The sequence below is a fragment of the Cucumis melo genome, chromosome 3 (genome assembly GCF_025177605.1).
Source record: "Cucumis melo cultivar AY chromosome 3, USDA_Cmelo_AY_1.0, whole genome shotgun sequence".
NCBI classification, from domain to species: Eukaryota; Viridiplantae; Streptophyta; class Magnoliopsida; order Cucurbitales; family Cucurbitaceae; genus Cucumis; species Cucumis melo.
The window spans coordinates 26,014,711-26,040,591 of NC_066859.1; the positions used below are offsets into that span (position 1 = coordinate 26,014,711).

The window sequence follows — 25,881 nt, forward strand, 5'->3', positions numbered from 1 at the left end:
AATAATTATATGAATTTAGAAATTAAATTAAATTAAATTTCCAACTTTTCATAAATATATCCATTTAAATATTTTCTTACATTTTATTTTATTAATTTAGAATCTAAACCGATATAATACACGTAGCTTAGAGTATAAGTTACCTTTTTCTCGGGGAACAAAACGCCATGAAAATTTAATATTATGTATCATGATCTCAATCAACCATTATTGAATGTAAACTATTTCGTTTCCCCACAACTGGACGAATGTTCTATTTAAAATTATTCGAATCTAATCTCAAAAATTCAAACCATAGATTGGAATACAGCCTTTTGCCCTTTTGTAAATTTACCAACACAAAAAGACCAATTTACCCCTTCCTTCATTCAACGCTCCCCCCATGTGATCACCGACGCCACCGATTTGCCAGCTGGCCCACACCCTAAACCCGTGTTCTTTCCCTTACTACACCACCTTTCGCTATCTCCTTAAACCCGCACTTTATGACCCAACACGTGTCCACCACACCACGTTTCATAAGTTTCACCCGTCAAAATTCATAGATTCCATTATCGTTATCATAGGTTCATCAACAGGTGAACAAAACTCAACGCGGCTCAATTCTTACACCGCAGTTCCAGGCTTTTCCCTCGCTTCTTTAATCCCTTTCACTTTACTCTTTATATTATCAAAAATCCTTCCTCCTCACTTCTCCTTCATCACCTCTTCTTCCATTTCCAAATCTTCGAATCTAAGAACAAAAAATCGAAATCCATGGCTCGACTTGTCATTCTCTTTGCTCTCATTATGCTTCCTGCTCTCGCCGTCGCTAGCCGCCCCGTCAGAACTCCGTTTGTTGTTCGTGGTAAAGTTTTCTGTGATACTTGCCTTGCCGGCTTTGAAACCTCCGCTACTACCTACATTCCCGGTATACACACACTCTCTCTCCTTGTTTTTTACTTTCATGTTGCTGAAATCTCGCGATCTGTCTGTTGTTGCTTTTGTGTGTAGTGATTGATCGTGTTCTTGCTAGATCTGTGTTGTAGTTGAGTTTTTTTTGTTGATTAGTGGCTTGCTTGATAGTTTAATGGTGGATTTGGCGTTTGATTCTTGACTACTGTGTCGATGGTTTGTGGAATATATTAGGGTTTCCGATATGATTTTTTTTTTCATAATTGGACCTATGTTTGTTAATAAGACTGTTTATATTATTTTATTTCTATGTCGTGCATAACTTTTATTTTAAGCGATTTTTAAGCAATAATTTTTTTCTAGCTGTCCGTTTAAATGACTTTGGTAAGCTTAATGTTGACTACTGGCTGGTGGTAAGTGGATAGAGCTATTGTTTAATTTGGATATGTGTATTCTTTTTAATTGAGGACTAATCTTGGGGCTTGATTAACTATATATGGGTGTATTTACTTCATTTTCTTCCTATGTTGTGCTTGATATTTTAATTATATGGGTTTATTTTTTTTCCAAATCTGGATCTATATAATGATTTTGTTGTCTTGTTGTTCTCTTATTTGATCTGCTGTCTTTACGTGATCTCTTCTAAATAACATTGTCGATTGGTCATCAACGGCTCATGATGCCTGTTAAAAATAATAATATTAAGGTTAAATTACAAAGTTTGATCCCTATGTTTTTGAAAGTTAGAATTTGGTCTATATGGACCTATTTTGCGTTTTTTTAATTAAAATTTATCTAGGTCTTGTAGTAATATTAAATGGTTTTAGAGTATGAGGTCTTATAAGGTCAAGGGTTTTGACCCTTGCAGTGTCTATCTTTTTCTCAATGGTTGGTGTCCATTTTTGGGTCTTGTGGCAAATTTTCAAGCCCTTGCGAAAATGAGGGTGGTTTAAATATGTACTTGCCTCTTCATTCATTTCAACGTTATAGCCAGTTGAGTTTGTTAAATCATCACCACGTAAGTTGACGCAACCATTTGATAGCCCTTGAGACTGAATTTGGATCTTAATTTGATCTCTCGGTATTCTTTAGACTCCGTTTGAAAACCATCTGGTTTTTGAAAAATAACACTACTTCCGAGTTCACCTCCCACCTTCCAGTAAGCCTTTTAGAAACCAAAATAAACTAAGTTTTGAGAACTGTAGAAAGTAGTTTTTATTCATGGAATTTGGCTTGAATCTTTTTAGTTTTCAAGTAGAAAAGATAAAAATCATCGTAGAGAAGTTTTATGAAAACAAACTTAATTATCAAAAACCAAATGGGAGTTTTGAACTTGGTGCTTATAAGATGATATTTTTTGGTGCTAAGTTCACCTAATTATTCAATTTCTTTGCAGGTGCTAAGGTCAGAATTGAATGCAAGGACAGGAACTCCATGGAAGTTCGATACACTCATGAGGCCACAACAGATTCCACCGGTTCTTACACGCTCTTAGTCAGTGAGGACCATGGTGACGAACTTTGTGATGCCGTACTAGTCAGCAGCCCTCAGGAGAAATGTTCGTCAGTAGCAGAAGGCCGTGACCGTGCCCGTGTGATCCTGACCCGTTACAATGGTATTGCCTCAAACGACCGTTATGTGAATGCCATGGGTTTTGCGATAGACGAACCTATGTCTGGGTGCAACCAAGTGATGAGTCAGTACCAGGACATTGAAGATTAGAGAAGTGGTTGAATCACTTAGTTGTATTTGTTTGGCCTGTTCTGCTTAAGTAAGCTAATGGTGTGCCCCATATCTGGCTGGACACTGAAACGGAGTATGTTATATTGCATTCTTAAAGTCAAGATGATTAATATGTTTTGTTCATTCACTTTATTATTGTCATCATCAGGATGATACTATGATCTTTATTTATGAATACAAAATAGTCAAAATAGCTTTTGTTTTTATTTTCTGAAAGGGTGAGCAGGTTAAGTTCTAATGAATAATGACTTCTAACCATATTTCATTTGTTATTTTTCTTTTAATCTATACTTTCTTAAATGCATATTTTTGAACTTAATAATTTTAGGCTTAGATTCATAACTTGCGTGCCAAATATACCTAAGGTTTATGCAAATACGACAAGCAATATGAGAATCTTGAAATAACAAAATTCAGACTCCTCTTCTTCCTCATATGCCGCAGAATCCGAATCGAAATAATCCACTTCGGTATCGGATATGTTTATGGGCCTCGGAGGCCCATACCACTTTTGAAACATTTGTAACCAAATACCGACTCATTTGCAAATTTTTTGCAATACAATAATTAGATTCATATATAATAGCAATTAGATTCATATATAATAGCATTTTTAATCAAATAGATTCATATATAACAACTAAATATAATCGATTAGATTTGTTTAGCTAAATTTATCAAAATCTGTGAATTTAGCTGAAATCTGTGAATGAGATAAGTTATCTATAATAGATCATAAGTTGGAGTCTATTGCCAAAAGAATTTGTATATTTGCGATTCTTAAAAAAATATTCTACACTTGATCATCATTTCTAAAATTGTTACCCCACTATTTGGTATTTAATAGATAAAAATTTTGAAAATAATAGATGTATAACATTGTTTTTTAAAAATTACAGATAGAACAAATTCTATCGATGATAGATTATTGTCACTTATATATATATTTGTATGGTGAGATTGAGATCTACCACTAACAAACTTTACTCTATTTGTAATTTTTTTTTTAAAATGTTGTTATATATGATAATATTTTGACTCTAATTGTTATATTTATAATTGTCTTTCTTCCACTAATTTTCTTAATACCCAAATCACCATTTTTTTCGTGTTATAATTATTTTATTTAAAATTTAGTAAAACAAAATTTATGAATTAACTTAATGGTATTAGACACAATTTTTTCCTGGCGAAGCATGAGGTTCAAATCCTACTATAGGGGAAAGTAGCCCTCACTCCACTAAGTTGTAGGGTTATCTTAAATGGGCTCTAAAATCATATGAAGACAATCCATGTTAACAACTCCTAAAAACAATTATATTCAAAATAATTAAGTATATAGCAACATTTTAAATAAATTGTAAATATAGCAAAATCTGTCAAAATCTATCAACGATATAAGACTTTGCTATATTTGCAATTTTTTAAAAATATTGCTACATACTTGATAATTATTCTAAAAATTGCTATCTTTTATAATTACTTTTTTTTTTTGGTAATTTGTTGGTGGTAAATTTAATTTGATTTAGTGATAAGAGTGTGAGATATAATAGAGTACTATAGGGCCCGTTTGGTAATGTTCTTGTTTCCTGTTTCTTGTTTCTGTTTTCATTTTTCAAGAAACAGAAGTGTTTGATAACGTTCCTTGTTTCTCGTTCTCAAAAAAAGTAGAAACGTTTCTCATTTTATAAAGAATTATTGGGAACAAAAAAAAGTAGTTTCTTATGTTCCGTTTCTCAATTACTTTTATTGGTTTCCTTTTTCTCAATTTATTTCTATTTGTTTCCTTTTCCTTTTTTTCAATTATTTTTTTTCCTTTCATTTTTCTCAATTATTTTTATTGGTTTTTTTTCTTTTTCTCAATTATTTTTATTGGTTTCCTTTTCATTTTTCTCAATTATTTTTATTTCTTTTATTTTCCTTTTTCTCAATTATTTTTATTGGTTCATTTTTCTTTTTTCAATTATTTTTATTGGTTTCCTTTTCCTTTTATCTCCATCGTCTTCTCCAAATAATCATCTTCTTCCTCTTTTACTCATCGTTTTTCTTTGCACACTATCTTCCTCTTCACCTCTCACCGTCTTTCTCGACAACCCGAACTCTTCCTCTTCGTCGGATCCATAGTTTTTGCCTGATTGTTCCTCTTTGTCGGATCCATAGTTTTCATCTTTCTCTTTGTGCAACTCTGAATTTTCGTTGTGGGTTTTTCTCTAAAGCATCATAGGTTAAGAGTTAAAAGTTAAATTTTGTTTTGTTTCTTTTAATTCTGAATATTGAAGACATAATAACTTACTTTAAAATTAATATTAAATTCTAGATGTCACGAAATAACAATGAGATTGTAGAAATTGATGGATTAAAAAGAGAAATTGCCGGAGTAAGAGATGATATTGCCAATCAAATTTGGTAACATTTGAAGGATAAATATAATTTTATGTTTATGTTATTATTTTTATTCGTGCATTGATACTTCTTCGTATTAAATGAATAAACTTTTGATAATTTTATTTGTTATGTTTGATGGATAGACCTATATTTTTGTTTAATGTTTAATTGAAGTAGATGTGAAAAATAAAAAATAAATCTAGAAGAAAATCAATAAACAAGAAACAGTTATCGAACACTTTTTTTGTTTCTGTTTCTTTTTTTTTTTCAAGAAACAAAAAATAGAAACAGTTATCAAACACATTACTGTTTCTTGTTCTAAAAAAGAAGAAACAGGAAACAGGGAACAAGAAACAAGAAACAGAGAATAGAAACGTTACCAAACGGGCCCATAGCTTCCCCGTTTCTAACGATAAAAATAATAATAACAACAATAATATAAAGAAATGAACTTCCCAAATTTGACCTCAATATTCAATTATGAATGAGTGAGTTTCCAAATATCAAAATGGTCAAAAGTAACAACTCAACTAAAGACCACTTGAACTACCGTAATTAGGAGTATTGAATAATAAAATATTTAACTTTTGATATATAATTAGTTAATTAATTAAGTTTTTAACAAAAGAAAACTTGTAACATTTATGTCCCAAGTGATAAAAGAATCACGTTTTCCTTACCATAGAAACAAGACTTTTATAATAGGGTTGAATTTTGTGGTTCGGTCAATATTGACCAAATCAATAAATATGTATCTATAGAGTATAATGAGAGTGGAGACATTCAAACTAATCCCTTATCTTTCTAACATACAATTGACCTATATTTGCTTTATTATTTCATTTTGGTAAGTTTAGAAATATGATAAATTTCATATATATTAAAATTTAAAATTGTTTAAGTACGAGTGAATATCTTGAAGCGGTGATAGTCGGTTAAGTTTTATTGGATTTGAGGCCAATCAAAAACCAAACCAAACCAATCGATTTTATACATAAGAAATTCAAACCAATGTACACTAGAGAATAAAACTAATGGATTGGTTTATTATCATATTGGTTTTTAGTTTTTGGCATTTTATTTTTTCATCCAAATTTTTATTCTTACACCACGTTTTTGTTTTGAATGGATTCTTTTTTGCTAACTTTAAATTAAAACTGTATCTATTTTCTTATAATTGAAATACTAAAAGATACCTAATGAAAATTTCAGTTTTAAGAGTATATTTATAACGTAGTTCAATTCATTTTTCAATTGTCTTTCTAGCCAAAATTTGATCCCATCCCACCCAATATTTTTTTATTTTCTCCGTATACAAACCCAACAATTCAATTTGATACTAAAAAATCAAACCAAACCATTGGATCCGTTTTAGATTAATTTAGTTTTTCGGTTTTTCGATTTTTTGTATCACTCCAACGTAAAACTCCGACATAAATTAATATACACAATAAATTCTTATAATCAAATTTATAGCTAAAACTTATTTGTTGGGTTAAAACCATAGTTAAAATTAAAATGGATCAAAAGGTTACTTTTGAAAAAGAAATAAAATGAAAACAGAGAACATTCTAAATAAAAACTATTGTAAATAACAAAAATAGTGAGAATATATACAAATATTAACAAAATTTAAAATTTTATCTATTATAAAAAATTAACTTTCAATCGAGAGTCTACAAGTGATATTAATATAATTTAAAATTATATTATATTTTATAAATATTTTAGTTTATTTTTATATATATTCGAAATTAGAAAAGATTTAATATTTGTCTAAAAGCAAATTTAATAAAATAAAAAAGAAAAAAAGAAAAAGCTTTGGTGACAAAAAGAAATCTATAAAAAGTAGTAATAAAGTAGAGCCTAAAATTGCCTTAAATTTCAAGTCAAAAAAGGCCAAAATTTTAAAATTATTTGGCTAATATTGACCCAAGGCCCTCCCCCACCTCACACTTGAAGAATATAATAGGAGCATATTCATTTCTTACATACACCTACCCAAAAATTCTTACCTATAAACATCAATCATCATCATCATAATAATAAGTATATTAATCCATCTTAAATTTGATATATGCCAATAAAATTTATAAAGTTTTACGTTTTACTTCTAAATTTTGAATTTTTTTCTACTAAATAACTCTGGATAGTTTTTTCATTGAAAATTTACGATTAAAATCATATATGATATTATTGCTAAAAAATAGGGTAACATCAACCTTAATTATGTAATAATTCAATTTGAAATACATATTTTGTTATTTCATGGATTGAAATTCCTCCGGTAAATAAAAAGTTATAAGTTAAAAGAAAAAAGTGGGTTTGAACGGGGAATGTGGGGCCCGGAGTGGGAGGTGGGTAGGTAAAGGAGAGGCTGAGCTGGAAAGGTACGTGACTTTAGCGTGCGGTCTGAATTTGAACCGGTCCGGTTTGTCTTTGTTAGGTTAGATAGGGGTTGTGGTGTTGTTTTGTTATGTTACCAAACCCGGACTTGAAAGCAACCCCGCTGCTCCTAACTAACTCCCAAAGTCCAACCCCTCCCCTCCCCTCCCCTTCCTTTTCTTTATAGAAAAATAATTTAAACTCATTTTATTTTTGCAAAGGGTGATGTAATAATTAACATATTTCAAAAAGAAGAAAAAGAAAAAACTCTTTGAGATCAAAACAGACCCTATGAAAGAGTTAGGAATCTCATAATTAAAGATTGTGGTGAGTTTAATCAGTCGAAGTCGGTTTTTCGATTAAATCGTTCTTGAATTTATTAGAGATGATTTGGTAAATATTTAATTTGATCTCAACCATGAATAAATGAAAACTTACTATTATTCGATCGATTGAAAAGTTTATCAAAAGCTTAGACTTGTTATCGACATATATATAATCGATTATCAAATGGAAGACATCGTCTTGTGAGAACAATACCAAAGGAAGAGAGCAATTTGCTATACTTTGTTTTTAAATGATGTAATACAAATATTCAAGAATAATTATATATATATATATATATATATATATAAATTATTTTCATCTCTAGGTAAATATGACAAAAAAAGAAAAACAATAATTCGAAAAAAGCATAACATAATTAACATTGTTATTTGAAATTAAAATATTTTAATGATTTATTGATACAAGCACAATTCACTACTCTTATTATTTAAGTCAAAATTTTGGTTATTGTATCCTCAAATTTGTTTGTCAATAAAAAATGATCGGATAGATCACTAAAAATAGGTTTATGTTCCAAATACATAAAGAAACACTCATCCTTTTCATCTTTTAAAATCTTGAAATTTGAAATATTTCTATTGGAATTTATATGTCAAATTAAGAAAATATTAATTAATTTTGAAATGAAATCATCTCTAACGAATTACCCAAACGTATTATACAAAATATTTAATAGTTTCATGATCTTCAATTTTATGTTTTGTAATCCTTTAATGTTATAGGCTTTGTTTTCCACATTAATTATTATAAACGTAAACTTAAATTTAATACCTAATTATAAAGTAAGTTAATAGGTAATCAACCTATCAGTCACACAATTATGAGATCAAAAAGCCTAAAAATGTTTATTCTAAACAAGTAGGCCTATAAATGTCTTTTTTAAATTTTAATAACCTATTACACGATGATTAGTCTATTTATATAATTAAACCATGATTAGTTTATTTATATAATAAACACAAACTTATAGTTTACTGCCATTTAAAAAAAACAATATAAAATAGTGAGTTAAAATATTACTTTGATTCTGTACTTTGGATTTTTTTTCTTTCGAAAATATATTAACATAGGCACAAAAATGATTATTTTTTTATACCAAATTTATTCAAATTTAATTTGATTGACCGAAATAAATTTAAGAAAACTTTCCTAAATATAAACCTATCGAAAATATCTAATATTTTACTCTCTGTATTCTTGTTTTGCGATTTCTCTTTTTTTTTTCTTTTTCGAATTTGAATAATCAAATTTTAGGTAACTAGATGGTGTATAAGAATCTTCCAAAATTTGGTTGAAATCGAAACTAAAAGATTGTCTATAAAAAATATAAAAAAAATTGTATATACCAAATTCTAAAAAAAATCCAAATCTAAACTATACCAAATCTTTTAGATTTGAAACCTCTCTAAACATAGATCACGAAGCCAGATATAAGCCAAATCTTTATTCGTTTTTGAAATTGTTGGCTGTTAAAAAAGAATCATTAATTTAGAGTAGCTAAAATTAAACCTAAATAAAATTAAAAGTTGGGGAAAAAATAATAGTTTAATCATTTATAAATTTTTGGTTTGGTAAGCCAATGTCTTTGTCCTTTGTGCTCTCCAAAGGTTATTTTGTTCCCAAAGTGCCCCAACCCAAACATTATAATAAAACACACCAAATTTGTTTGGCTTTTAGTTATTTTAATAAATTCAATCTCTCACTCGAAATTGAAACGAAAAGCCTTAAGATTATGTCAATTGTTGTCAAACTAGAAGTTAAAGAATAAAATTATATCAATCTTTACCATAAATTACAAATTTAAATTCCTAAACTTTTGCGATTATAAAAAATGTCTCAAATAACTTTAGATAGTTTATGTTTAAATGGTTGTTGGTATGCAAAATTTGTTAGGTAGATTTTTGTTTTCCTAATATTATATTTAATAAATTCCTATTTAATTGGACATTTTCTAAGCTTTGTGGGATATTTAGGAAAGGGAAAACCTCTCAAATATTTAAAAAATGACTAATTTTATGGTTTTTATTAAATATTTCATTACTTTGTTATATTTAATAGAGTTTCTTTTTTTCTAAATTGTTTCATTCTTGTTATAAATTTAAAATCTTGAAAATTTTAATTGTTCTATTACATATAAAATTGACTTTTACATCTAACATAAACCAAACTAAATCTTTTTTTTAAAAATAGAAATTATAATTTTTAGAAAATTAAATTAGAGTTAAACATAATGAAAATTTGTATGAGATGGTAAATTAATTTAAATACTCTTAAGAAGGTTAAAAAGAAATATATGTGATTTATAGATTTAGTCATTTAACTTTAGTTTGTAAATAATTTTATGATTTTATAACTGTTTAGTCAATGAACTTTGACATATAACAATGTAACCATTATTTTCAAATATGTTTCAATTTATTCGATAATATAAAAAGTTCATCAGAATTATATTTTAATTTTTATTATTTAATGATTTTGACTTTATTATATTTTGTAAAAATATCGAATATGAATAACTAATTAGTTTGTCGATTTATTCGTATAATAAATTTTAACATTAATTTTTACGATAATAATTAAATAGTTATAAATTTAAAAAGAGGACGAAATTGTTATCTAATATATTTGAAGAATACATTTAACAAATGGTTACAAACAAATGATTTAAAAGTTATATTTATCGCTATTTTGTTAAATTCTATAAAGGAGAGAATATAAAATTTTGATCGACATGACATTTAGACGTCGAGGAGGAGATGTTATTTGTCAACCTTTTGTGAAACCTACCACCCTGAGAAAACCTGCTTGGAGAGATCCTGGAAACTCGTAAGCCTACAAAATTCCTTTGTCTTTTCTAAATTTCTACTCCTAAACTCGCCAAGTTGTGGCCCAAAATTGACTCCTACTTCAACTCTTTTCCTATAAACTTCAGCCTTCACGCCTCCATTTTTCAATCTCTGCTTCGATTTTTTCTATAACTCATTTCGTTACCTTCTTGATTTCTTTATAATAATCATAATCATAGTCATAATCATATTTCTTTTTGGGGGTTTTCCAATTTCTTCAATCTTTCCGTCGATAACGACTCCATTCTTTTTTGCACTTTTGTAGCCTCAATCCCCATCTTCTTCCTCTTTCTCATAACCCCTTTTCTTATTTTGTAATTAACTCCAACCCCATTTCGTTTTTTCACTGTTTCTCTCCCTCGGTTTCATCGCTCGGTCGATATAGCAAGGTACTTTTTATTCTTCCTTCTCAGATCAGCATTTATGCTTTGCATTTTGTTTTTGTTGCGGCGCTTGTTTTTCTGCTTCTGGGGGAGTCTGTATTCTCCTGATTTTGTTTTGATCATGGGAAGAGAGTTTGATTTTGTGTTGATGATGATTTCGTTGACATCAGCGTTTGAATTTGATTGTTGTTTTTTATTTTGAAATGAACTGAGGATGAGAATTGAAGGAAAAATATTGTAGAGAAAGCTTTGAGTTCATGTTTAATGCTTTCTTTGCTCAGTTTGTCTTAAACCCATTTTCACATTTTGTAGATAATGATGTTTTGTTTTTCACATGATTGAAATTGTTCTGTTCAGAATACGAATTTGTAGTCTGTGTTTGTTGGTGTGAAACTATCCAGTTGTAAAATTTGGTTGAGCTTTTGTTCTTACCTGCGATCATTTGTTATTTTCAGAATGGCTGCAGCAGTATTTCATCAATCTCTCGGGAGTCTTCTTTCCCCCGGACAAACTAACAGTACAACTAATTTAACAAAATTGAATTCAAAGTCTTTCAAGGTAGAAGTTGGGGTCTTCAGAAATAAGTTTCCTAGATTCGGCAATATGAATATAAAAGCAATTCAAGCTTCTTCTTCTTCTTCTCCAACTTCAGTTTTTGATCACATTTCATCACCTTCAATCAACACCACCGAAGAATCGCAGAAAAAACAAAGTAAGTTGGTGTGGTTCTAGAAATTATAGTGTCTAAATGGTGAAGCTACATGTTTGTTGGTTATTCTTGGAATAATACAAGTTATAGGCTGAAGCTCTAGCTTTCTGAAAATATACTTTATGCTAATGTGATTTGGCTACACATCAGATGAAGCAGCCTTGATATTGATTCGACATGGAGAATCATTGTGGAACGAAAAGAACTTATTTACTGGCTGTGTTGATGTACCACTGACCAAGAAAGGTGTGGAAGAGGCAATTGAAGCTGGCAAGAGAATCAGCAATATACCTGTCGACATGATCTATACATCTTCACTCATTCGTGCACAGATGACTGCTATGCTTGCTATGACTCAGCATCGTCGTAAAAAGGTGATTTGAGACTTATAAATGCTTTGGACTTCAAAATTATTATTTATTTAACCTTAAAGATTTTACACCTGGATACCCTGCGTATCCTACTGTTTTACTAGTTGAATTAGAGAACCATTTCTGCTATATTTGGATATATCTGCATTTTTATTTGGGCGGTTGAAAATTAATGAGAGACTATATTGTTAATAGAAATCTATCAGCAATTATACTATATTTGCAATTCTTTAAATGTGTAGTTATACACTTAATTATTAACTGTAAAAGTGATACCATTGCAAGCACCCTTTTTATCATCGTCTATATCACCATGATAGTTTTTGCTGTTGTACCAAACCATATTTCACACTTACAATTGTATTTTCCTAGTTCTACTTTTATATTTCTTTCATATATAACCTCTTTACTAACAATTCATGCATGCATGTAGGTTCCAGTTATTGTTCATAATGAAACCGAGCAGGCAAGGGTCTGGAGTCAAATATTTAGTGAAGAAACCAAAAAACAATCCATCCCAGTAATAGCATCTTGGCGATTGAATGAAAGAATGTAATTGTCATCACAATTTTACCCTCTTTATTATTCATATTTACTTTGTCAAACCTTTTTCTAAAACAAATTTTGTTTGCAGGTATGGGGAACTACAGGGTCTCAATAAGCAGGAGACTGCTGATCGATATGGAAAAGAACAAGTTCACGAATGGCGTCGGAGTTATGATATTCCTCCTCCTAATGGCGAGAGTTTAGAAATGTGTGCAGAGCGAGCTGTTGCTTATTTCAAAGATCAAGTATAAATACTGCTCTTTTGCTTGTGTACCTTTTTCTAGACTGCATCAGGTGCCATTGGTGAAGATCAAGAATTTATCATATGAGATTTTGTCATCTGACTGTTCAAGCTTTCCTTTGCAGATTGTACCCCAACTTCAATCTGGAAAGAATGTAATGATTGCTGCACATGGAAATTCATTGAGGTCCATAATTATGTATCTAGACAAACTAACTTCTCAAGAGGTAATATATCGTCCTGACCTTGGGTTTACCATTTTATATACTGCGTACACTGTTATATAATAACGTGGATGACCATATCTTTCAGGTTATTAGCTTAGAGCTATCGACTGGAATCCCAATGCTCTACATTTTTAAAGAAGGAAGCTTCATTAGGAGGGGAAGTCCTGCCGGACCTTCCGAGGCAGGCGTTTACGCTTATACCAGGGTAGGCAACTTTAGCCTTCTCCTTTGTTCTTATGACCACCACAGGATTTCCCGGGCCCTACCTTCTGTTCTTGGTTGCTAAATGTTGTAGTTCTTATGGATTTGGTGCAAAACGGATATAAATGATGAAAACAACTCTTTCAACTTTTAATTGAGCAACTTGCTAAGACACTAAAGAAAGCTGAAAATGGCTTCCTTGTTAAACTTGAAAACTCTTTTCTGTCGGCTTTTTGTGATTCCGTTATAGATTGAGAACTAACTTCTGTTTAAAATTGAAAATTTTGGCAGAGTTTGGCTCTTTACAGACAGAAGTTAGATGAGATGTTAAACTAAAATAATGTCGCCAAAATACAGGTAACCATCAATACTAAACCTCTCTTTTCTCATCATTATTGTTTAATTTGGTTGATATAATTTGTATCGTTGATTGTTTTCAGGATCTTGCATCCAATTGCACTGCAACTATTAGTGACGTGCTTTTGTGGTAATAATTAGACTGCAAGGAAAAGGAAAAAGTTGCACGAAAAATGTTGTTGTAGGTCTTTTTTTCTTTTTCGAATTGAAAGTAAATGAATAGTTTTGTATGAATATCCTCCTTTGTTTATTTTTTGTTATTATTCTTGTTTAGGGATTGAATCTTTGTACCAAACTTGTAAGGTTAAGTTATCCCCACTGTATCAAAAGAAGACGTTTCTCAATGTCTGCTGTTCTAAATTATTGCAAGGTATTCCTACAATATTTTTCCAACAATGAGATCAAGTTATTTATTTATTAAAAAAACTTTAGTTTCAAAGTTAAAAGGGGAATATCGAAACTTCTGATGTTGACCTAACTTCAAATAGGTGGGTGGGATATTTCATGATTAACTTATCATATTACTATTTCAAATTTTTCTTTATTGTCATTTTACACTCTTTCTTTTTATTATCGTGTTTATTTCCTAATCGGATTACAATCGTTTGCACTATTAATACCCTGCAACCTTTAAAATGTCTTTCAAAAGTATGATTAAAACTTATTTCAAAGTTTATGATTAAAACTTATTTCAAAGTTTAAGAGTATTTTGTATAATTTAACAAAAGATGAAATTTAAGATGTTATTGTTATTAATATTAAGCAGAGCAAGAAAAATCTCTCATTAGTTTATCCTTTTCTAACACTTCAATTCCTATCCTCAGAATGAAAACAAAAAGGGGAGGAAAAATGAGAATGCTAAAATTCTCTTTATAAAGGCTCATTATAATTTATCAAGCATTTAGAGTCCTTACAAAGTTACTCAAACTTATCTCCTACAAATCCAAATAGGATTTGACATGAAGAGAAAATGACAGTGCTATGTTTCATTAGAACTCTTGAAATGGAGTGGACAGCAAGAAACATTTCCTTATTTATCTCTGCCCACAATAATGAAGTTAACTTCACTCATGTACTTAAAAGCTGCATTTTCCATTTTAGGCAGCAAGCAAACTATTGAAGTTTACTTCACATAATACAATCTCTTCTGTGTATGAAACGAACTGATTGTAATTACGCATCATATTACAACGTAGTGTTATTTATCCGCTGATATCAAACAAAGATATCTAGAGGATGTTCCACATCTCCAACAACCAATGAGTAGGACCCTTCTTCTATAATCATCACTCCCTCTTCACTAGCCTTACTTACATGATCACAAGGACTAACCAAAAACTCAATCTCACTTCTCTCCCCCGCGTTTATCTCCACCCTCTTGAATCCCACCAATTGCTTCACAGGACTCCCATTTATGGGTTTTGAAGGCTTTACGAAAAGCAATACTGAATGCTTACTTCCCATTTCTCCTTCGTTTCTAACTCCGACAGTCACATTCACAGTCTTGCTCTCACAGAACTTCTTGTCTAGCTCTGAGACAAGCCTGTAAGAGACCAAGTCAGAGTTTTTGGCCGGCTGGCTGGCTGTTGGATGGCTAAGTAGTAGTTTGCTTTCACTAACCGATGTGAACTCATAGATATGGTTGGAGTAGCTGAGGCCGTAGCCAAACTCGTAGACTTTAGGTCCATTATAGAAGCGGTAAGTGCGACCAGGATAGCCTGTTGAAGAGTCTGCTCTCATTCTCATATCTGTCATTGGAAATTTGATGAAATCGCGGGGATACCAAGTTAATGGCAATCTTCCTCCTGCACACAAACATTGAAAGTTAAGAGTAAATATCAGGTCAATCCAGTTCGTTCACTAAACGGTTTGAGATTTCAAGCATAAAGAAGTGATGGTTAAAATGAAACAAGACAGATATGATCACAAAAAGTTAAAATAAAACAAAATGTTAACCTGGGTTATGATCACCAAATATGATCTCAGCAATGGCAGTTCCTCCAGCTTGCCCAGGATAACCAGCCCACAAGATGCTTCCTATCTTCTCATTATACTTAGCTGAAGATATATCAACTGGGCCTCCAGAGAGAATCACCAAAATGACTGGTCTTTTTGCAGCTTCAGCAACTTTAGCGATGAGCTCGTCTTGCTTTCCTGGGAGCCCCAACTCCATGCGATCAAAGTCTTCTCTTTCTTGAGTTTGATCCAGCCCCATAACCAACACCACATAATCCACACTTTTCGCTATTTTCACTGCCTGATAAATTGTAGCCTCGGTACAATTAGCATAGTTGCAGCCTCTGTGGTAAAGAGTGTTCTTGATATAGCTATTCAAACCTTGAAATGGGGTAACAGATTTGCAAGGGATGCCTGCGTAATTTCCTCTGAGTGTTTTCGGGTCATTGCCATTGTGGCCTATAACAGCAAGTGAATACGTATTCGATTTGGATAGTGGAAGAAGTTTGGCTGAGTTCTTTAAGAGAACAATGCCTTCTCTTGCAGCTTGAAGAGCCAGATTTTGATGCTGCCGTGAGCATACTTGGTCAGGACCAATTTGGCCAAAAGGCAGTTTGGTTGGGTTGCCATCAAACAAACCCAATCTCATTCTAACGGTAAAGAGATTACGGAGTGCTCGGTCTATATAAGAAATAGATACTTTATTCATCTCCACAGCGGATTTCGTGTGCTCCTTCAGATACGTGCCACAGTTAACATCCATTCCTGTAAGTATTTGTATGTTTCGTCAAAAATCAAGACTTCATGATTTCTTTGAAGTATTTCAGGTTTAATTATTGAAACCAAAATGCTTAAAAAACAAGCCAAATGAAGGGTATGAAACTTTAGGTGATACAGAAATCTTAACTTCAACGAGTTGTTTCTCATTTAACTTAATATTAGTTCAAGTTATAATTCTACCCTCTTTTTTCTATTTTCATGAGTGTCCGGACCACCATAGACTACAACATTTTGGTGTCAAGACCATGACTTCTTAGTTATTTATTAAAACTATATCTCCTTTTTTTACCATTAGGTCAATTCGTGATAGTTCTAATAAATTGGTTTTCTCCAAATAAATTTAAGATTTAGGGTCATTTAGAAACATTTTAATATGTTATAACTTTAATGAAAATAACATGCATTTTTAAAAATGAAACGGAAGATCATTATAGATATCTTTTTTCTATTTTAAATATAACTTTTCTTAAGAGTAGGCTTTAATGTATGGGTTATCACATGTTCAGACGTGCAGTAGAGTTTGTAGTTTTCTGTGGGGGAAAAGTGAGACAAATAGAAAAGGAAGTTGAGATTGGTCCTCCACTTATCTTATTTGGGCCTAATGGGTCCACTCCAAAGTACTACAAAAAGAGTCCACATTTAGTCAACAAAGCCAGCTCTAAATATTGGACTTTGAAAGACTTTATACATATATAATATAAGTTTTCTATAAGAAAAATCTTTTTCTTTAAAAAATGAAAGAATAATCCATTATTTTAGGCATAAAAGGATATTTCGTGATTCATAGAATCATATCTAATAAATCATTGAGCTCTGAAAAAGTTCAACAAATTTGTAGATTCGTAAATTTTAAAAAAAATGTTAAATTGATAAAAAAATCTAATAGAAACAAAAATAAAAGTTAAAAAACTTGTTAAACTAAATATTAAAAGTTTGGAACTTTACAATACACGAACTAAAGACTTATCCAAGTTCATCTAATAAACCTATAATTTAATCAAAGATCCAATTAGATAATATCTGGAAACAGCTTTCATTAAGAAGAAAGAACATTACGAACGGGAGCCCACGCATTAAAAGAAGGGCCCGAGCAAAAGATATGTAAAATCTTGATTGTGTAAACTATATCCCAATTAAAAAGAGAACGATTAAGTCAAATTTTGATCAATAACTAGTTCCTATTAGTACGAGTCTCTCATAAGAGTTCATTAGATCTATCTAACTATTTCAAATTTCCTAATTTTACCCCATTCTCAAAAATATATATTATTAATTACGCATAGATTTCTTTTTTTAAAAAAAAAAAAGAAAGAAAGAAAGAAATAGAAGCTTGGTATTGAAATCAACATACCAGCTCTAAGAACATCAGCCACTGCATCTTCTGGACTTTTGGCGTAATCTTGTGCATCATGAATGATGGACACCGCATCACAGTCCGACGTGATGTACCTGATTATTTCCCGATAACCTTAATCAGTGGTAACATTTAAAAAAAAAAAAGTTATTTTGGAGAAAAGTCGGTGGCAGTAATTGTTAATTTGTCAGTTGTTGAAAATAAATTATACACAACTTTTTTACGCAAATTTAATAACTTTAAATTACATATGGATTAAATAGGATCTTTGACATATATTTAAGTACTATACAAAATTGTTTTTACTGATTTCAAAACTATTCTCTTTGTTTTGTTTTTATTATTTTTTGAGTACAGACTATTTTCTTTGTTTAATTTTACTACAGAAGGGTAATTAGAAAAAGCAAGGAAATCACTAGAAATTAAAAGCCTTTATTTAATACTAAATAGGATCTTCGGTAAAGAACAAGAGACAAGAGAAAGGCACATGTCTCGAAAATAAAAAATTATTTTCAATTTTTAAATGGAAATTTTATCATTTTTTTTTTCCAGAGAGAGAGAAAAAAAACTTTTTACAAAACTGTAATGAATTTCCCGATAATTATATACATTAATTTTTTTTAAGGACGAAAGACAAAACAACGAAACAAATTACATCACCTTTTTGAATATGCACTAAAATAACAAGAAATCTGTCCTCTAATAGAACTAAATTCTTGCTAATAAAATTCTGAAGTTTATATTCAGGAAAATAAAACCTAAAGTCGATTTTTTTTAGGTCCATTGATTTTTTCAAAAGAAACAAAATGTAATAAATTAATGCCTAGAATGAAAATTGAGATTTTCAACCATACACCCACGGTCCTCCTAATGGTACCCAATTGTCAATAAAGGTTATGGATTTAACACATAAGAAAATAGGATCAACCCATGTTGTCATCAACCTAAATTCTAACTTCTTTCCAAATAGGATCAACCCATGTTGTCATCAACCTAAATTCTAACTTCTTTCTAAAATTGGAGTGAGTTGTCCGGTAAAATTAGTCCGATAGTTATTTCAAGATTAGTCGAGTTCATAAACTAACTCCAACACTTAAAATAAGATTAGTTGAATTAATAAGCTAAATTTACATCTAATAGATAGCATTAGGAAAAAAAATACTATATTTAGTAGATTAAGCACTAAAAAACAAAAGCAACTATAATAATGAAGGGACAAAAGATGCAAAGAATAAATGCTAGAGAGAGTCATGAAATGAAGCATTGGATGAAGAGAGAAGAAAAAGAAACCCTAACCCATTAAATTTCCATTGCTTTCTTGCAGTAGCAGTCAAAAGATGATGATCAGCACAGCTCGGAACTCCATTAACTCTATTGTAAGCACACATTATTCCACTCGCTTTCCCTTTCTCCACACAGCTCTCAAATGGCGGCTGATACGTGTCCGCCATGTCCTGCATTGTCACCTGCATCCATTTTCCCAAAACCCCATCAATTCTCTTCCAATTCCTATTCCATTTCCATTATCAATTCGATTATTACCTTGGCATCGAATACATATCGAGTCATCCCATTCCACCGGTCCAGATCGTATGCAGTGAAGTGTTTGCAGCATGCTGAAGCTTTGAGTTCGTTTCCAAGCTTTCCCCCTTCAATGGCGTCCCCTTGAATCCCTCTCACATATGCTACTGAGTATTTTCCTGTCATCAATGGATCTTCTCCTGGTGTTTCTTGCCCTCTTCCCCATCTTGGGTCTCTGAATATGTTTATGTTTGGCGTCCAAAATGTCATCCCCTTCGCTTGCCCTGCATTGTACACAGCCCTTGCCTCTGTTCCTATCGCCTGTTTCATACATTCAAATATAGATTCATTCAATATCAATGGAAAATCAAATTCCAGAGTTCAAACAGAGGGTTTATTGCTCTGAATCATGTTAACCTACTAATGATGCAACTGAGCCTAGATTTGTGGGCTAAGAAATCAGCGCAAATTTGAAAGGAAAGGGCATCCAAAGAACAAGCAGAAAACTACAGAACCCTAAAACTTAAATGCGACTCCGATGTTTTATTTGTATTGTGCACGAAAATAGGAAATGGAAAAAAATCAGGGGAGAGTGTTTGGTTAGAGAAGTGAATCAACCTGTCCGATTTGGTACCAGAGATTTTCGTCGAAGGAGGCGGCAGTGAGGATGACCTGAGGGAAGCTAGTAGCAGCGGGGATAGTGCCGTTGAGACGGATGCCGTAGCCGACATCAGCGACGCCGTGGAGGGCCTCCGACCACCACTCGTAGGCAGGGATGCCAAGGCGGGGGATCGCCGGAGCGGTGTTGACGAGCTGTAGGACTTTCTCATCCAATGTGAGTCGAGAGACGAGATCTCGAGCTCTTAGTTTGATCGGCAGAGAGGTTCTGCAGAATGGGAGAGTTTTGGTGAGTGGGTTGGAAGAGTCGCAGGCGTACGGCGGTTGAGACGAGGAGCCGGCGACGATGAGAGAGAGGAAGGCGGCGGAGAGAAGGAGTGTTTGGAGTTTGATTTTGTGAGGAAAGAAGAAGAAGAAGAAGGAAGCCATTGTTAAGGGTGAATGAAGCTTCAGCTTTCTTCTTCGGAGACTTAATAAAGGGATGGGGGACCCGACAAGAGTCTTTATCTTATTAAAATATTTCCTTTTTTTTTTTTTTTTGTCTTTTTGGTGAAAAGTTATTTTTCTTTAGTTAAATTTTAAGTTACACCTTAGTCTTAACCAACCTTATGTTGATGTGGATAAGTTAAAAATAAAATTATATATAGAGAGAGATTAGTAAATAATATTTTGTGCTTTTAAAGCAAATTCAAACTTTTTTATGTATACTTTTTTTTGTTGTTTTTGCTTTATTATTTTAAATATTTTATAAGTTATGGGTCTTTTTTTTACATTATAATAGAAATGTATATTAAATGCTTTACTTTTCATTAAAAAGTTTTATACTCTAAGTTTCATTTTATAAAATTATTTTTGTACGATAATAGATTAATCAAATTTTAATTAAAAAAAATTGGGCTTAGATTTTAATTTTTTTAGTGAAATGTAGATTAGTTGAAAATGAGGTTTATAAACTTAATTTTAAAAAAAAAAACTAAGAATAAAATGGTGAAGTAATTAGAAAGAAAACATTGACTCAATGTTCATATAGTTACTATGGTAAGTGTAAGTTTTAACCATTTTGTCAATTTTTATATGTATTTTATTTCATTGTTTTATTTTACACTATTTTAGGGATGGTCAAATTTTGTATGAAAAGATGTTATGAATTGTGAGTTTCTTTTAGAAGTTTGAAAAGATGTTTAATAAAGTACTCTATCTAGTAGACTAATAATAAGATCACTTTCTTTTATAGAACTTTAACCAAAAATAATAATAAAAAAAAAATGTATAACATGAGGTTAAAACAAGTGCTTATGTAACACAAAATTTATTAAAAAAAAAAACGAGTGCAGCTACCGTTTTGGATGCTTTTTCTAAAATCTATTAAATTGATAACTGTCATTAGTTGTTATCAATAATTGTTATTATTAGCGATAATTTTTTAGTTTTCATCGATACAAGTCCTTCTTCACTATTTTCTCAAATTGAAAGTTATTGGTGATAGAAATTATCAACTATAACAATTGATACCTATTACAAGTTGCTAACACTGATAGATATGATAGCTTTCAATTTGAGAAATATGTTATCAACCACTATAATTGATATCATATACCAACGATAGACACTCAAGAATTGAATTGATATTTAAAAAAAAAATATCCATTGACTAATCAACGTTTACTAATTTTACAAACAACTTATTGTTAGTATTGTATTTTTAGTTTTTCTCCTAAATTGTATTATTTCCTGTAATTTTCTATCACGATAAACTTATGCAAATGTATGTGAAGGCATTAAAGTTTTAAATAATATTTAATTGTTGAAAAAAATAAATGTAAGTTATATAACACATTGTTTTATTCATTCTCGCCTATAATTTTTAAGTTAAAGTCAACCTTAATAATTAATTAATTTTCTAAAGTCGAGTCTATGATGTTTTTCTACCTTTGAGGTGAAAAGTTCGACTTTTTACCTATACAATTGTTGTGCCAAAATAAACCACAAAACTTTTATATCAATAGTAAAAATTTGTACGTCGTTGCAAATATGTTTTTTAATAATTTTTTTTATTTAAACAAATTGTGAAATTCTCAAAAATTTTATTTACTTTTATAACATAAAATGTTAATGCAACCTCTTTTTTTATTTTTTTCCAATAAATATTTTTAAATTAGTTAAGCTAACAAAGAATAACCCAAAGAACAACTCTTCTTGTATAATTTGATGAGTTGTAGACATGATCTCAAAATAATAAAAAGTAAATAAACAAACTTTTTTTTTTAATTAACTTCTGAAATTTTTGCATAGTAATTTGAAAAGGTATCTCTAGACAGTCTTGTGACTGCCCAATGAGATGTTTTAAAATTTCACATGTGTACAATATTTTTTTTATTTTATAAAAGAATATCTACATTGTTTAGATCATATTTATTATACTATTGTGAAAAATAATTATCATATAAGTTAAAATACTATTTTGTTTTCTACATTTTAAAAAATGATGATAAATAAATTGAAAACAAATCAACAACAAACATGGAGCAAGAGAGACGAATCTTTAATCTTTTTAGGAAAAAGAAAAAAAGACATATTGTCCTTTTTCCTATTTGGATGGATTTGTGACCTTCTTCGTAAATAAAATTGAACTGTACAGTCCTATCTTTTTTACCCTTTTTAATAGCATTTTTTTCTTTCCCCCTTATTGTGTGTATATCTTGAAAATTATTATGACAACTTAGCAAAAAGGGAAGCTGTAAAATTATTAGATGACTCGTAAATCTTATCACGAGTGCAACGAGGGAACTAAAAAATAAAATAGATTGAATCAAGTTGATCTAATAGTTTGGTTGAGTTGTATTAGACTCGATTTGGTCGTATTTGAAAAAGGATTATTTGCATTTGACATGTCAAACTAAAGATGTATTACTTTTGTTTTGCATGTGGACAATGTATAAACTTGGGATTTTCAGTATTTTAGTTTTTTAGACGAACCGTGAATTGTGGTCTATATGGACCAAATGAGAAGAAAAACTTCGAATTGGGCGGAAAGTTGAAAATCAAATTTTGTCGGTAGTTGATGTTGAACAAGAAACTTTGACCAATTAAATCACGCCACGTCATCACACCAAAATTGTGATAATTATAATTTGATTGGATTTGGGTAGTCAAGTTTTCTAATATCCAACCTAGTTCAAACCCCTGAAGAAAAATTGGGCCAAAGAAATAATGGACTTGAACCTAACCAACAAGTGGGCTCGAGTTCGAGCCCACCAAGCAAATGGATCCAAGCTCAAACCTGTTGAGCAAATGGGTTCGAACCCAAGCCTGTCAAGAAAATAGGCCTAAGCTCAAGCCCAATAAACAGATTGACCTAAGCCCAAACTCAACAGACAGATGGGCCCAAGCTTAAGCCCGCCCAACAAGCAAATGGGCCCAAACCACCTAAAACCCATAGAGATTCTCTATAAATAGAGATTCCCATTCATTTTGAAGATCTTTGGTTAAAGGAAGAATCGAAGCTCTGAAGAATTGAAAACAAAAACTTCTGAAAGCTTTCAAGACATACAAGTCATTATCAACCTCAAGATCATCCTTCTGAAAGATCGAAAACTTGGAAGATCAAACTTTTCTTAAATTCCAAAAGATCGAAGCTCGAATTGACTTGCAACTACAACTTCTTGAAGACCGAAGATAAAAAAGTTATAAGTTTAAATTATATGTAAAAGAAATAATCAAATGAATAAATATTAGAGATTGTATCAACTATATCAATCAATATACAAAATTTAATTTCACGAATTAAATTTCTTCTAAAATCTCGTATGAACAGTTGGCTCCATAATCGAGAAAATATAATATTTTATAGATTGAGTTAGTTTACAATTCTGTATAATGATTAAAAGTAGCATATAGTAAGATTATACAACATGTATTAGTTTTTATGTTAGGTTAAAATAAAAAAACAAATAAAACATTCATGAAATTTGTCGTTTGGATTCCAAAGTGAGACTCCTATTTTACCTTTTCTCTTGTGAGCCCAATTTGGATACACTGTTTGAAGTTTAATAGATGGAGAAAACCCATACATAGTAATGGGCTGGCTCGAGTGCATTCCTAAAATTCAAAGCCACGGGCCGTGCATCACATCAAGAATTGGGCCGCAATATTCCAACTAATGGGCCGTACAGCATATTTATACTGGGCCAATGGCATCAAGTAATGGGCTTCATGTCATAGTTAAGAGAGAGTTTTTCCCAAATGCCCTTTCATCACCATTTTTATATTTTACCTTATTGGAGTAAAATCTTATGCTAAAATCACTTTGAGTTACGTTCTCACCCTAAGTTTCTAACTAAGAGTCATGGTTGATTTTAAAAATTTTTAACATGTCAAAGATTCAAATCTCTGCTTCTTGTTAAGAGAACGAAAAGCATTTATTTGAGAAGATAAAATGAGAAATCATATGAAGTAGACATAATAAGGATTCAAAGGAAATTTCATTTTCTTTGATGTGTCCCATCATCAAAGTAATTTTCTATGAATGGTCCCTATGAAGTGACAAAATATTGTTAGTCAAGCATGGATGGAAATTTATCGGCATTGATAATTACATGGTAGATAAAGCAAAATATAATAGTAGGCATACTATTAAATGAATAAAAAAAATATATATATTTTTATATATAAAATGATCTATAGATTATGACGGTGAAGTGACAGTAAATTATCCGTTCTTAGTCAAATCATGTACATCTATCGTTATATTACTTTTCAAAATATAGTTTTGTAAGTGCAACGATTGTGGGGTGAAGATTAAACTTTTTGTCTTTAGATACGATAGTCATTTCAATACCGCTAAACTAATTTCATATCGACCACTTAAAAATGAAGTTGAAAAATAGTTTTGGTCACTGAACTATTATGAGAGTAATAATTTGGTCACTTAACTTTTTGTTTGTAGCATTTTGGTCTTTCTATTTTTTAAATTACAACAGAATACTGTCCCTAAACTGTAATAGTATCAATTTAGTGCATATATTTTACATTATAACAGTTTAGTTCCTATCATGATTGAAGAATAAAAAACCCCAAACAATAATATATATTATTAAGATTTAGCGAACTTTCATACCAAGGGTAGATAGATAGATAAATCCATCACCAATCAAATTTATTTATAAACTAAATTGTCACGTGTGAAACGTCAAGAATTGAATTATTACACATTAGGTACGAAGGTTTAATAACTACAAATTAAAATTCATGGACCAAATAATTACTTATATGAAAATGGGAGGGAAAAACCCTAAAATTTTATCATTGTTATTGTATGTTTTTTTTTTTTTAATAATAATATTTGAATAAGAATAAGAATGTATATGTTTTGGAATAATGTATTAAAGTGATTGATGAGGAGGAAAAAACCTAAGAATGGGGTCAAGCATATTTGTTGGACAAATAGCAATGAGAATAGGTGGGGAAGGGAGAAGGGTCAGCAAGTGGATGATCATGAGATTTCATTGTTATTAATATTATTATTTTTTGTATTTTTAGAAAGGGAAAAAAAATGTTATTTAGTTTTTTTTTTTTTAAATTTGAAAGATAAAATTAATGGGTTGGGAAAAGGAGATGCCAAAACCAAAACCAAAACCCAATTAAAGAAGGGGTGGATTGATATTTTTGGGGAGAATTTTGACTTTTGGCATATATTTTACTTTGATCAATTTGATATCAAAATATCTCACAATCTTTTATTATTAGCTTTTTTATATATGATAGGTTCATGTCACCTTTCATTCTCTCTTTATTATTTTTCCAGCTTGGCATTTCAAAGAAAAAAAAGAGAGAGAAAAGAATCATATGCATTTAGTTTTAATTTTAATTGAAGAAATTGCTTTAAAGGATAAGATGAGAAAGACTATAATATTTTTTTTTTTTTTTTTTGTATTTAACCTTAAAAAGGAGGAAGGGAAATTGGAAATCCTAGAAAATGATGTTGATGTTTTTAGAACGGGGATTGTCGTCCTTCTCT

General features: G+C 30.7%; 3 protein-coding genes across 4 annotated transcripts; 2 read left to right on the plus strand and 1 right to left on the minus strand.

Annotated features, from left to right (window-relative positions):
- Positions 1 to 533: 533 nt before the first annotated feature.
- On the plus strand, positions 534 to 2,843 carry LOC103488413 (protein DOWNSTREAM OF FLC). Its single transcript, XM_008447131.3, has 2 exons — positions 534 to 910; positions 2,291 to 2,843. The coding sequence occupies exons 1-2, from the start codon at positions 757 to 759 to the stop codon at positions 2,614 to 2,616; spliced, it is 480 nt and encodes a 159-aa protein (XP_008445353.1). The 5' UTR covers positions 534 to 756; the 3' UTR covers positions 2,617 to 2,843.
- A 7,626-nt stretch (positions 2,844 to 10,469) lies between these two features.
- Positions 10,470 to 13,980, plus strand: LOC103488412 (2,3-bisphosphoglycerate-dependent phosphoglycerate mutase 1). 2 transcript variants are annotated; one of them, XR_007819459.1, is made up of 10 exons: positions 10,504 to 10,990; positions 11,440 to 11,696; positions 11,844 to 12,067; positions 12,498 to 12,616; positions 12,699 to 12,855; positions 12,977 to 13,078; positions 13,164 to 13,283; positions 13,571 to 13,636; positions 13,720 to 13,817; positions 13,911 to 13,980. XR_007819459.1 is itself a non-coding variant. In XM_008447130.3 (9 exons), exons 2-8 carry the CDS (start codon positions 11,441 to 11,443, stop codon positions 13,613 to 13,615), a joined length of 1,023 nt encoding a protein of 340 aa, XP_008445352.1. In that variant the 5' UTR covers positions 10,470 to 10,990; position 11,440; the 3' UTR covers positions 13,616 to 13,636; positions 13,720 to 13,980. The 2 variants fall into 2 exon arrangements, 1 of the variants encoding a protein (XP_008445352.1); XM_008447130.3 differs by having other exon boundaries at positions 10,470 to 10,990; positions 13,720 to 13,980.
- A 520-nt stretch (positions 13,981 to 14,500) lies between these two features.
- On the minus strand, positions 14,501 to 20,402 carry LOC103488410 (probable beta-D-xylosidase 7). Its single transcript, XM_008447129.3, has 6 exons — positions 19,866 to 20,402; positions 19,269 to 19,568; positions 19,023 to 19,192; positions 17,724 to 17,821; positions 15,593 to 16,357; positions 14,501 to 15,441 (listed from the first exon to the last, which is right to left on the minus strand). Exons 1-6 carry the CDS (start codon positions 20,292 to 20,294, stop codon positions 14,852 to 14,854), a joined length of 2,352 nt encoding a protein of 783 aa, XP_008445351.1. The 5' UTR covers positions 20,295 to 20,402; the 3' UTR covers positions 14,501 to 14,851.
- Between the last annotated feature and the right edge of the window lie 5,479 nt (positions 20,403 to 25,881).